Here is a 13,129-nt window from a genome sequence, read left to right on the forward strand (position 1 = left end):
TATGGTAATTGTCCAATGTATTGCATATCTGTTTAGGGTCTCCTTTTGGCTTAACAAGTTTAGTGATATATTCTCGACATCTTATTAAATCTATGTGTGGGTATACATTCGAACTAAACCGAATTGGTTTAACATTGTCAGACCTTTTGCACTCCTACTACATATTATCTGAGATATATGTATCAAGTAAATATGATCTATTATGGAGTTGGAAGTAATATTATAATGTCTACCCATGGTTTAAAATGTCAGCCTTCTTATTTACCATGAAGACAGTATGCATATGTAAATTTGAATTTCACTTGCTCCCTGATTTCCTGAAGGTTGTACTTATTCAAACATTTCGTTTGTTATGACCAAACTATTCTAGATCAACCAAAATGACTTTGAGAATTAGTAGTGTGAGATTAGTGAGCTTGAGTATTTTGTTGAGGATTAAAGTTCATGCCTTGCATATAGTGTTTTGCTTACACTTGTGAATAAGAGCTATCAAAGTAGTGGTTTCTTGTGTTAACACTTAGAGCAGTGCTTCGGAATCCAAGTAGGGGTAATACAGCAGGCCTTTATAAAATTCATTTTTGTGATCGGATGTTAAATTAGTATTGCTTTTGTTGGTGTGATTCATTTGTTTGAACCTAGTTTTGTGATTGTTAGTCACTTGAATGATTTAGAAAATGGATTAAAAATAGATTGTGAACTACGATTGGCTTGATCCCTCCGAAGAGTAATTAGGCAGTCTAATGAGAAGTTAGATACATCCATAAAATAAACGAGATTAAATATTAGCGGAAAATCGTCAAAGAGAGAAATGTTAGTATGGTTAATAACATAAAGGGTTACTATGACATTTTTGGGCCTATTAACGTTGTTAGCTTCCATATAAAATTTCCGAGGCGTTACAATACTCACATGATCTTAATATACTTTTTTTTCCTACAATTAGAAGTATTTTTCCCACTGGGTTTTTGCTACCTAATGAGGTTTTAACGAGGCACCTATCCTGGGATGATCATACTCCATTGAATTCATTACTTTCGTCCTATTTGATGTTTCTTTTAGACATCATGCATACTTCTCATTTTTCTCCTTAGTCTATGGGTTTTTCCCCATACCCTTGAATTTTACCATAGCGAGATTTTGTGAGTTTTACTATAAATGCATACTTTTTTAAATTTGAGATTCGCGATCACCCGTTGTGCCGATGACTTCATCAACTATTCTACCTTATCTGTTGAAGATCTAATGCGATGGTTTGTTGAGTATTTACACACTCAAGGGGGAGTGTTGCAATCATATTTAGAATATGAATGTGATTGTGTAAGTCCTAGTAGATTGAAAATGTATCTTATATTCCTATTAAGAGTTGATTACCTATTAAATGTTGTAATCCTAAAGGGAAAGGTTTTTACCTATCATACGACTATAAATAAAGGCACAATGGGGTGAATCAAATACACCTCACAATTAAATCACTCTCTCTTCTCTCTAATTGCCACCGGCCCTCTTTCTCTCTCTAAACCCTAAGATCCTTCAATTAAATAGGTCTACAACAAAAATCAATTTTTAATTTTATTTCATATATTTATAGCACTTGTTTTATTATTTAAATTAACTTAGTGTAGCAAATGGTACATTATTTAGGAGGTTAGTGCCATTTTTTTAACTCATTGTGTCTCATATTCAATCATTTTACCTTTAACCACCGCGAGGTATTAAGTAGTTAGTGACGAATTCCAAACTCGTATTTCACACAACATAGTTCTATTTCTTGAACTCTCTCTCTCTCACCCAACCTTTGAAAAATAGCGATATATTCTTCCTCTTACTCCTCCGCTTCCTCCTCCTGCTCCTCCTCCTCCTTACAGATAATTCAGAAAACCCTCAGGAAAAAATGGGATTTGAGAAAGAGCATATAGTGATGCTGCTGTTCATGGCTCAAGGCCATATCATCTCATTCCTAGCACTTGCAAAGCAAATCAAACAGTCCACAAACTTCAGTCACCATCGCCACCACCCCTCTCAACATCAAATCCCTCCAATCCACCATTTCCTCCTCCTCATCCAATCACAACAACATCAACCTGGTCGAGCTTCCCTTCTACAGCTCAGACCACGACCTCCCCCCCAACACAGAAACCACCGAGAACCTCTCCCTCGCCACAATGATCAACATTTTCGCTCCATAAGCAACAAATACTTCACCGTCCCCGGTTTCCCGGAACGCTGCAGGTTCCACATCTCTCAGCTGCATCCGTTTATAAGAGCTGCAGACGGCACAGATTCTTGGTCAAAATTTTTCCAGCCCCAAATTTCGGGTTCCACAAAATCTTTTGGTTGGCTATGTAATACTGTGGAGGAAATTGAGCCGTTGGGATTGGATATCTTGAGGGATAACTTAAAGCTTCCTGTTTGGTGCATTGGTCCTCTAATTCCTATTGAGGCACTCAAAAACTCATCCACATTGGCCTTAAAAGTCTCGAGGCAGCGCGCTGGAAAATAACTGTGCTTTTCCGCCGAGAAATGCCTCGAGTGGCTTGACTCGCAAGGTTCGAATTCTGTAATTTACATCTCATTTGGTTCTCATAACACAATCAGTGCAACCCAAATGATAGAATTGGTTGTTGGGTTGGAAGAAAGCGGAAAGCCTTTCGTTTGGGTGATAAGGCCTCCGGTGGGGTTTAATCGGAAGGAGAGAGTTCAAAGCAGACTGGCTGCCAGACGGGTTTGAGGAAAGAATGAGTAAACGAAAACAGGGGTTGCTAGTGGACAACTGGGCACCCCAGTTGGAGATTTTGTCACACAAATCGACAGGGTTTTTTGTGAGCCATTGCGGGTGGAAATCAGTGATAGAGAGCTTGAGCCAGGGCGTGCCGATTGTGGGGTGGCCGTTGGCGGCGGAGCAGGCTTATAATTCGAAGATGTTGGTGGAGGAGATGGGTGTGAGTGTGTAGCTGACAAGGGGTGTGCAGAGTAACATTGGATGGAAGGAGGTGAATGAGGTGAAGGAGGTGATTGATTTGGTGATGGATGAGAGTGAGAAGGGAGGGGAGATGAGGAAAAATGCCGGTGAGATTAAGGAGAAATTAAGAAGATCAATTAGAGAATGATGGTGATCAAGGAAAGGAGAAGGGGTTTTCTGTCAAGGCCACGGAGGATTTTGTGGCTACTCTTTTATCAAAGAAACAAGATTAGTCAAAAGTTAATTAGAGGTGATTAGGTTACTGGTAATTTCAAGTCAATTGAGAAATTCCTTTTGTTTGCAAATGGATAGGTTTTGATTCAAAAGACGTTAATCAATGTTTGCCACTCTAAAAAGTTATTTTGCTTTTGTTATCTATGAAAACTTGGAAAAGAACTAAACATAAAATGCGAAAGCCTATTGGGCGAATTGCTCCTAAAATTACTATTGAGTCTCAGTTTACCCGCTGAAATTGGTCTTATCTCACTTTACCTCCTAAAAATGACATTTTCAACTTTTTTGTCTCATTTTACTTACTTCCGTTAATGGACTATTAAATTTAAGGGTTTTTTACACATTTATTCACCTTTAGCCCGCACACTCAACAAGTCTCAATTTTATTTTTGACAATTCTAATTCAAACGTATAGATTTTGGGCATTTAAAAAAAAAAATTATTCTTTAGAAAAATTTTCGAGCAACAAAATCATTGTATCAACCAAAATAAAGTTTACATTTGTTCGTAGAGTCATTTCATTTGCAAGGCATCCATGTATTGGCTCAAAACTTTGCAACTGAAAAATATTCATTACAACAAAATCATTAAACCATTAAGTTGACCTATCCAAAATACTTCTCAAACCAAAAAAATCATTTAAAGCAAATGCGCACAGTTTGAACAAGCTCATGCCTAGTGGAATCAGTGCTCAACAATGTGAAATTTTTTATTTCAAACTGGGCACATTTGCTTTAAATAATTTTTTTGGTTTGGGAAGTATTTTAGATACGATAGCTTAATGATATAACGATTTTGTTGCAATGAATATTTTTCAATTGCAAGGTTTTGAGCCAATACGTGGATGTCTTGCAAGTGAAATGATCTACGAACAAATGTAACCCTTATTTGGTTGATACAATAATTTTGTTGCTCAGAATTTTTCTATTGATTGAATAATTTATTTTCAAAAATGCCCAAAATTGATGCATTTGAATTAGAGTTGTCAAAAATAAAATTCAGACTTGTTTTAGTGTGGGAGCTAAAGGTAAATAAATGTGTAAAAACTAAAATATCTAAAATACCCTTAAATTTAATAGTCCATTAACGGAAGTGGGTAAAGTGAGACAAATTGTAACATCCCATATCACCCAGGGGAGTGGATCTTGTAAGCCTTATATGTATATTCTTATCTCTACCTAGCACGAGGATTTTTGGGAGCTCACTGGCTTCGGGTTCCATAAGAACTCCGAAGTTAAGCGAGTTCACTTGAGAGCAATCCCAAGATGGGTGACCCATTGGGAAGTTCTCATATGAGTTCCCAGAAACAAAACCGTGAATGCATGGTCGGGGCCTAAAACGGACAATATCGTGTTACGGCGGAGTCGAGCCCGGAATGTGGTGGGGGCCCAGGTCGAGATGTGATAGTTTTAATTTTAAGCACATAACCAAAACCATGCAATAACTTCTCATATGTTAAAATAGTTGTTTCACATATAAGTGAGACGTTTCCAAAGGACGAGCGCAGCCAAGCGAGACTCGGGGGTTACGACCTTGCTACATACTAGTGAGTAGGCTTTTAGTTTTCTATATATATATATATATATGTGTTTCCCAGAAACTGTTTTAAATGGAATTTCGTTTAAAATGCCATGTCATGTTTGCTTTACATTTTAGCATATTCATTAGAATAGCTTTGCATAATATTGCATGATGTTGCAGAGGCCCAGGTAAGTTCAGGTGAATATATATTGATGCTATGGTTGCATGGTAGTTGATTATGAGTTGATGCACGTAGAGCTCATTGTCCTGCACCCCGATGTTAGTGCTCCGTCCATGGCCAGGGCCTAGCTTTCACGTGATCGTTCACCTTCCGCACTACACGCTCAGCTGGGATCCAGGTGAGGTGCCAGCCTGTCGTATAGACCACATTAGGTGGTTTCGACTCGTAAGTAACCTGCGATTCGTCGCACAGTCTTCACATGATCGTAGCACTTGAGCGTACTTATTTACACCCAGCTTGTTATACAGACCACATTAAGTGGTTCCGACTCGTGTGCAGGTTTAGTGCCATACAGGTCACATTAGGTGACTCCGACTGACATATCACGTTTACATTGATTTATATCACCTGGCTAACATATTTACTACTAAGATAGTGACATGGCATATACTTGGTTTTCGTTACTCTCGAGCTTGATTTCTATAAATACATATGTATTACTATTTTCTGGGAAATTATACGGGTTTTACGGTGATGGGTTATTACTTTTGGAAACAGAAATCGTTTTGAAAAACTTTGTTTTTGCCCACTCACACTTTTTGTTTTGCACCCCTCCAGGTTGTAGATAGAAGTTCATGTTGGTGGCTTACGAGGATTCTACAGCAGTTTTGACAGACTTCAAATAATGTAGGGATTTCTTTCATGTCTTGTATAATTAATACTTAGCCTGCTGGACTGCACTTAGGTTACCTACGCTCTGAGCACTTGCATTACTATTTTAAACACCTCTGCACACTTTTATAGTATCTTAGTATAAAGTAGTTAGTTTTGGTTTTTAATTACTCACATTTTCATATCATTATCACTTTCGCACTGCACTCATGACTACGTCACCCTCACGTGATGACCAGCATGCCTCGATTTAGGTTGGGGTGTGTCACAAAAGAGTTGAAAATGCCAGTTTAAGGGGGCAAAGTGAGACAAAACCAGTTTCAGGAGATAAACTGAGACTCAATGGTCGTTTCAGGGGCATTTCGATTAATAAGCCAAATGTGAATGATATTTTTGAAGTGTTAATAACATTTAGGATTCACACAGAAAAATTAACGAAAAACAAGGTGCAAAATCGAACGCAGTGACATTTTAGAATTCATGCGACTGACGCCACTTAATGATATAAAACTTTGTTGTTATTGTTGTTTGTTGATAACATCTTTTTGTTATGGGTGATGCTAGAGAAACTAACGCTTTAGATCATTTTTTTGTAAAATCCATGATGTGACGATTGATGGTTGAACTCTTCTTTAAACCATTTTTGGTTTGCAAAGGGATAGGTTTTGTTTCAAAAGATGTTAGGGGTGAGAGAGTTGTAACTGCTTCAATTTCTCAACCTCTTTTTCGTCTCCTCCACCCCCTTCAACAGTTTCTCCCTTCGATTGCCGTTTTGAGAGTCAACGGCCGGGGCATTTTCTTTTTATTTTATGTGTTCCTTTCTCATCCTAGTCCCCATCTTGCACCCCCTTTCCCTCAACCCCAGACCCTCCATATTCCCCCCACCAACCTGCATATCCGTCCATTTCAATCATTTTCTTCCCTACCATCTTCGTTTTCCCTTAACCAAACATTAGGTCTTAAATTTTTGGGATGCCTTCTATTTGATGATTTTATTGGCTGTTTTTACTTTTGGGACTATTGCTTTTGATGCCTTCTTGTTTTCCTTTACTGCTAGTGTCGTTCTCCAACCTTACCACATTTGTGGATTTCACATCTGCGGTGGTGGGTTTAGTTCAAGGGTCACGTTTGACCCATCCTTTGATCGATGGAGGATGACGTCGGTTGCTAACTCATGTTGGATGCTACAACACCATGCTCTCTAGATCTATTGTCAAGGCTGCGGTCTTTTCTTTGATGCTCAGGGTTTCTTGCGGCGGCGGTAGCAGGAAGGTTGTTGAAGTTGTTAGGGTTTTTGTGTGTTTTGGTTTTTTCTGTTGTGGACTCCAATGTTTGTATTGGGCTCTTACATTTGTTTATAGAGAAGGATTTCTCTCTTATTCTTTCCTTCTACTTGAATGGTTATGATTAAATCACGTTAACATTTTATTTTATATTATTTTTTTTTTATAAAAATAATAAAATAGAAGGGAGGGAAATGAATAAGAATAAAAGAGAGAGAATCTTACTCCTTTATTTATATAGAGGGTCCAACCTAATATCTTGTGTTTACTTTTGTATTTGGGCTTTCTTTACTGTAATATTTCTTTGTTAGTAATGAATTTACCTTTGACAAAAATTAAAAAAAAATACAAAGAAAAGCCTGCACATGGCTAAGAGGTTAGGGTTGAAACTTGGAACACATGCCCTCACATTATGCTCGCATGCGTAAGCTACATGTCTAAACTTGTGAAAATGGAAGCTATATGAATTAAAGTGGAACTTTATCCAACCTAAAAATCAACTTTTCACTTTATGGCACCTTAAGTTGAGTAATTATAATGCTTATACACTCGTAAATTTCTAAACTATAATTTTGTTTCATTTCATTCTTATCCTGTTTGGTAAACATGCTATTAAAAAATTAATTTCAAATTGCGACGTTGAAGATAGAAAATGAAATATTCATTCTCAAAAGTTATCACTTATAATTCTACAATTATCTGCGACGTACGCAACGCAACCTTAGAAATGGAAGAGCATGCATCACATTGATGCAGAACTGAACTACAAACCATAATATATAATTAGTTTCAACGTGACTCACAAATCATAATATATAATTAGTTTCAACGTGACTCACAAATCATAATATGTAATTAGTTTCAACGTGACTCACAACCTTGGTCTTTTGATTATACAGCAAACCTATTTAGGGCAATAAATGTATCTGGTCAGTCGGCTGCAGACTGCATTGGCTTCCAACTTCTAAGATGGCAATGTCGGTCACTATCAGAATAAGTCAGGATATTTGTGATGCCATTTCCTCCACGTCGGTCCATCTTTTTGCACAAACTAGAAGCCAATCAAATCCAAGTCTGTATTGCTTTTGCTTGCATAGCCCAACTTTTGTTTTAATTCCCCCGCTAACGCACAGTGATTTCTTAAAATTCTCAAGGGCCCCTTCGAAAATAAGGTAAATGAATGAATTAAAGAAAAATATTTTTTTTTCAACTGTAGATCTAATTGATAAAAGAGAATAGTAAGAAAACTCTTTTAAAGTAAGACTCTTACGACGTGTTTATTAATCCGTAATCAAATCGAGATTAATTGAATTGAGAAGGAATTTGAATGAGGAAGAATTAAAATGAGGTGGAATCATAATCAGATTTCTGTTAAGGTTATTTACTAAAACTGTCTGGAATCGAAGTATGAATGATGTTGAGTCTATATAAGTTGTTTACTAATTCACTTCAATCGGAATGAAAACTAAGTTGCTTACTATATTGCAATTACATAAATAAATTATCTTCATACTAATTAATTTAATTAATTCTTAATTAATTTATATAATAGGATAAATAACAAAAACGTTAAAAATAAATAGGAGAGGAAATAAAATCCTTAAACCCATAATCATCTTCCCCACATCTTCACGCCTGAATTTTCTCTTTCTTCTTTCTCCTCCGCTTCCTCCATTTTCTGTCTCTAATTACAAAACCTCAGTCCATAGTATTCAGAACCCCTACCCTGCAGTTGGGGTATTTATCCAAAACCCCCATCCAATCTCAGGAGGACGCCATAACCCATCACATCAATAGAAAAAATAAAAAATAAAAAACCACAAAATCCGTTTTCATAGAGCGAAAGTGATAAGGAGATCGTTCCTTCCATTCAGTTTCAAGAGAATATGAGAAGTTTTGGCGAACTGCAAATCACATTTTCCTCTCAATTGAATTTGTCAAATGACAATTTAGGCGTTCGTTGTTCCAAATAACGGTAGTAGTTGAGGCATCGTTCCAGATCGCAACGGTGGGGTGTATTTGCTGTGAGAGTAACACACTGAGGGGAGGGAGTGCAAATGGGTATTTTGGGTAGAAAATTTTGATTCCTGATGTAACCTTCTACCCGGAGTCCAATTACTACCCCCGTAGAGGTAATCCAATTATGGGATATTAAGGAATTGAACTCCTGATATTGAGTGGGCCCTACATAATTTTTTATTCCCCCAGAATTCTTTGCGAGGAGTGCAATTCCATTTCTCCACATTCCAACCCCGATTGGTAAATACGCCCTTAATAGATTATCTATCACTTCATAGTTTTACGTTAATTTTTATATCAACATTATAACACATTGTATCGAAATATGAGTTAACAAATAGTTCATATAGTCATTTTTCGGACAAGCCTCCTTAACATTTTACTTGATAAAAGTATTAAATTACCTAATAATCAAGAATACTAAAAACAGAAAATAACTAATAATGTAATAAGAATATCTGTTCCATGATGGAAGAAGTATAAGGTTTTTATTTTTTATTCATGATATTTTTGGCATTTGTTTTGTTATTCAAATTAATTTAGTGCATCAAGTAGTAGATTATTTTAGTTGTTCAACATCAAGTTTCGGATTCAAATTCCTCTTCTAAGATAGTAATATCATCCGTACTAAAATATAATTAATTTAGTGTAAACAGTAATATTAGATAGATCAACTTTTTAGACTAAATATGTAAATCATGTGATGTGTCATCAATAGAAAATAAACACATAAATCAACATTTGTGTAATAATCAAATTAACAACCACGTCATATAAATTCCAAATTTACTTAAAATAGTCGATATTTCTAGTATTATTCTAACGTAAAACATCGTTAGATTAAAATATAACAAAAATGTATATTATCAACATAAAAAGTTAAATTATCAATGATACGAGAACTTTTTTATTATGATCGGAACACAAGTAGTACATCATGTATTTTTATATAAGTGGTGGATAATTTTATTTTTGAAGTTATTAACTATTTAACACACATATCTTACCACACGTAATATAACATCTGTGTTCCGATCATACTAAAAAATATTTCCAATGATATATCCAAACAACAAAAATCCCAAAAGGAAAACCAAATTAAAATGGGATTTTTGTTGAGAGCATATAATTCATTCGGTTATACATATATATGCTCATTGCTAAACCTCTCACCCTTGCCGACCTCTGAAAAATAGCATACATTCTTCTTCTTCTTCCTCCTCCTCCTCACCATTACAGATAACTCACAAAATCCTCAGGAAAAAAAATGGGGTCTGAGAGAGAGCATATTGTGATGCTGCCGTTCATGGCGCAAGGCCATATCATACCATTCCTAGCACTTGCAAAGCAAATCCAGGAGTCAACAAACTTCACAATCACCATCGCCACCACCCCTCTCAACATCAAATCCCTCCAATCCACCATTTCCACTGCCTCATCGAATCACAAAAACATCCACTTGGCCGAACTTCCCTTCTGCAGCTCAGACCACGACCTGCCCCCCAACACAGAAACCACCGAGAACCTCCCCCTCCCCAAAATCATCAACCTTTTCGCCGCCTCAGTCGCCCTCGAACCTCCATCCCGCCGCCTTATCTCCGATATCATCGAAAAAGAAGGCCGCCCGCCGCTCTGTTTGATCTCCGATGTCTTCTTCGGATGGGCTACTGATCTTGCAAACAGCTTAGGCACTGTCAATGTGAGTTTCACCACAGGCGGGGCTTACGGCTCTGCAGCCTACACATCAATATGGCTCAACCTGCCTCACCGCTCCGCAAGCAACGAATACTTCACCCTCCCCGGCTTCCCGGGACGCTGCAGGTTCCACATCTCTCAGCTGCATCCGTTTCTAAGAGCTGCAGACGGTACAGATTCTTGGTCAAGATTTTTCCAGCCCCAGATTTCGGGTTCTACAAAATCTTTTGGTTGGCTGTGTAATACTGTGGAGGAAATTGAGCCGTTGGGATTGGATATCTTGAGGGATTACTTGAAGCTTCCTGTTTGGTGCATTGGTCCTCTAATTCCTACTGATGCACTAAAAAACTCATCCACATTGGACTCAAAGGTCTCGAGGCAGCGCGCCGGAAAAGAAATGGGCTTTTCTGCGGAGAAATGCCTCGAGTGGCTTGACTCGCAAGGTCCGAATTCTGTAATTTACATCTCATTTGGTTCTCAGAACACAATCAGTGCAACCCAAATGATGGAATTGGCTGTTGGGTTGGAAGAAAGCGGAAAGCCTTTCGTTTGGGTGATAAGGCCTCCGGTGGGGTTTGATCTGAAGGGAGAGTTCAGAGCAGAGTGGCTGCCTCATGGATTTGAGGAGAGAATGGGTAAACGAAAACAGGGGTTGCTAGTGCACAACTGGGCACCCCAGTTGGAGATTTTGTCACACAAATCCATAGGGCTTTTTGTGAGCCATTGTGGGTGGAATTCAGTGATGGAGAGCTTGAGCCAGGGCGTGCCGATTGTGGGGTGGCCGTTGGCGGCGGAGCAGGCCTATAATTCGAAGATGTTGGTGGAGGAGATGGGTGTGAGCGTGGAGCTGACAAGGGGCGTGCAGAGTAATATTGGATGGAAGGAGGTGAAGGAGGTGATTGATTTGGTGATGGATGAGAGTGGGAAGGGAGGGGAGATGAGGAAAAATGCTGGTGAGATTAAGGTGAAGATAAGAAGATCAATTAGAGATGATGATGGTGATCAAGGAAAGGAGAAGGGGTCTTCTGTCAAGGCAATGGAGGATTTCGTGGCTGCTCTTTTATCAAAGAGACAAGATTTGTCAAAAATTAATTAGTGGTGATTATGTTACTTAACTAGTTTTTGCATTGAAATTGAAATAATAACATGTGACTTTCCTATTGTTGGCAAGGGGATAGGTTTTGTTTCGAAACATGTTAAGTCAATGTTTGTCACTTTGAAAAGTTACCATGCTTTTGTTATATCTGGGAAAATATGGACAAGAACTGTACATAAAATGCCAATGATATTTCTAAAGCGTTAATAGCATCTAGGACTCCTAAAAAAAAAAAAAAAAAATGCTAATGGAAGACTTGGTGAAAAGACGAACATTCTAGGATTTATGCGGCTGACATCATTTAATAGGATAAAACTTTGTTGTTGTTTGTTAATAACATCTTCTTTTTTTATGTGTGATACTAGCTAGACTAACTTTTTAGATCATCTTTTGTAAAAAACATGATGTGGCAATTAATGGTTGAACTCTTTCTCGTTTATCAATAAATTCTCATCAAAGTTCCTTCCCATAATAACAATGCTGGAGAGGGATGAATTTTACGGCCAAATTGAAAAAAAAAATTAAAAAAAAAAAAGTTCAACCATCTGTCATATTATGAAATCTACAAAAACATAATCTAAAAATTTAATTTTTTTAACATTTTCCTTTTGTTATTAGTGTAATATCTCAAATTTGATGATTCTGTAAAAATATGTGGATGCAATAAACGAGAAACGACCCACTTAGCCTGTGTGGATGGCATCCAAAGTCCAACGAAAAGCCTGCACATGGCTAAAGAGAGCAGGGTTGAAACTTGGAACAAATGCGCTCATTTTGCTCGCATGTGTAAGCTACATGTCTAAACTTGTGAAAATTGATTGGAATACTTCTCTCTCTAGTGAGACTCTCTGCTTTTGAGATTTTTTTCTCAAGGCCTCAAATTGAGCAAAATCGGTGGCGCGGATCCTAACTTCGGTCGGGATCGGTTGCCGTACTTCCCTTTCTTTCCTTCTTGTCTTTTTTTCTTACTTTCACTGTTTTTTCACCTTAGTTGTTATACTGATATGTCTTGTTTTTCTTTTCCAGACAATATCTATCCTTTGAGTTCATCCATATTCCGATTTTCAGCCATACAACCTACTGAGATTGTGTGTAGAGCTCTGGTTACTTCATTGGCTCGGGTGTTTCGAACATCACCACTTTCTCTTTGTTATCTACCTTTATCCGCAGTGTTGTTCGTGGATCTCCACAGACTTATCTTGATAGTTGGCTTCTCTCGTTTGGTTGCCGACTATCCTTACTTTATGGATGTGAAGCAAATTGGAGTTGGATGTGACATTTGGTGAAGTGTTACTTGGGTGTGGTTCGTGATTTGCTTTTTGGGCCTAATTGTATCTTACCTTTTGTAGTGTGTTGTTCTGTTTTGGCCCTTTTTTTTTATGTTAATATGTTAGCTTTGAGCCTTGTCTGTTTTGTAATTTTTTTTATTTTGTAATAAAAAGTACTTTTAACACCAAAAAAAAAAAAAA

At 37.5% G+C, this 13,129-nt stretch overlaps 1 protein-coding gene and 1 pseudogene across 1 annotated transcript; both read left to right on the forward strand.

The window, feature by feature from the left end:
* The first annotated feature begins 1,891 nt into the window (after positions 1 to 1,891).
* On the forward strand, positions 1,892 to 3,192 carry LOC137723223 (UDP-glycosyltransferase 92A1-like; annotated as a pseudogene).
* A 6,619-nt stretch (positions 3,193 to 9,811) lies between these two features.
* LOC137723218 (UDP-glycosyltransferase 92A1-like) lies at positions 9,812 to 11,720 on the forward strand. The gene has a single exon (XM_068462383.1). It carries the CDS (start codon positions 10,137 to 10,139, stop codon positions 11,658 to 11,660), a length of 1,524 nt encoding a protein of 507 aa, XP_068318484.1. The 5' UTR covers positions 9,812 to 10,136; the 3' UTR covers positions 11,661 to 11,720.
* Positions 11,721 to 13,129: the final 1,409 nt, after the last annotated feature.

The sequence above is a fragment of the Pyrus communis genome, chromosome 17 (genome assembly GCF_963583255.1).
Source record: "Pyrus communis chromosome 17, drPyrComm1.1, whole genome shotgun sequence".
Classification (NCBI taxonomy): Eukaryota; Viridiplantae; Streptophyta; class Magnoliopsida; order Rosales; family Rosaceae; genus Pyrus; species Pyrus communis.

Coding starts and splice junctions, on each gene's coding strand:
- LOC137723218 (XM_068462383.1), top strand. CDS start 10,137: ATGGGGTCTGAGAGAGAGCATATTGTGATGCTGCCGTTCATGGCGCAA.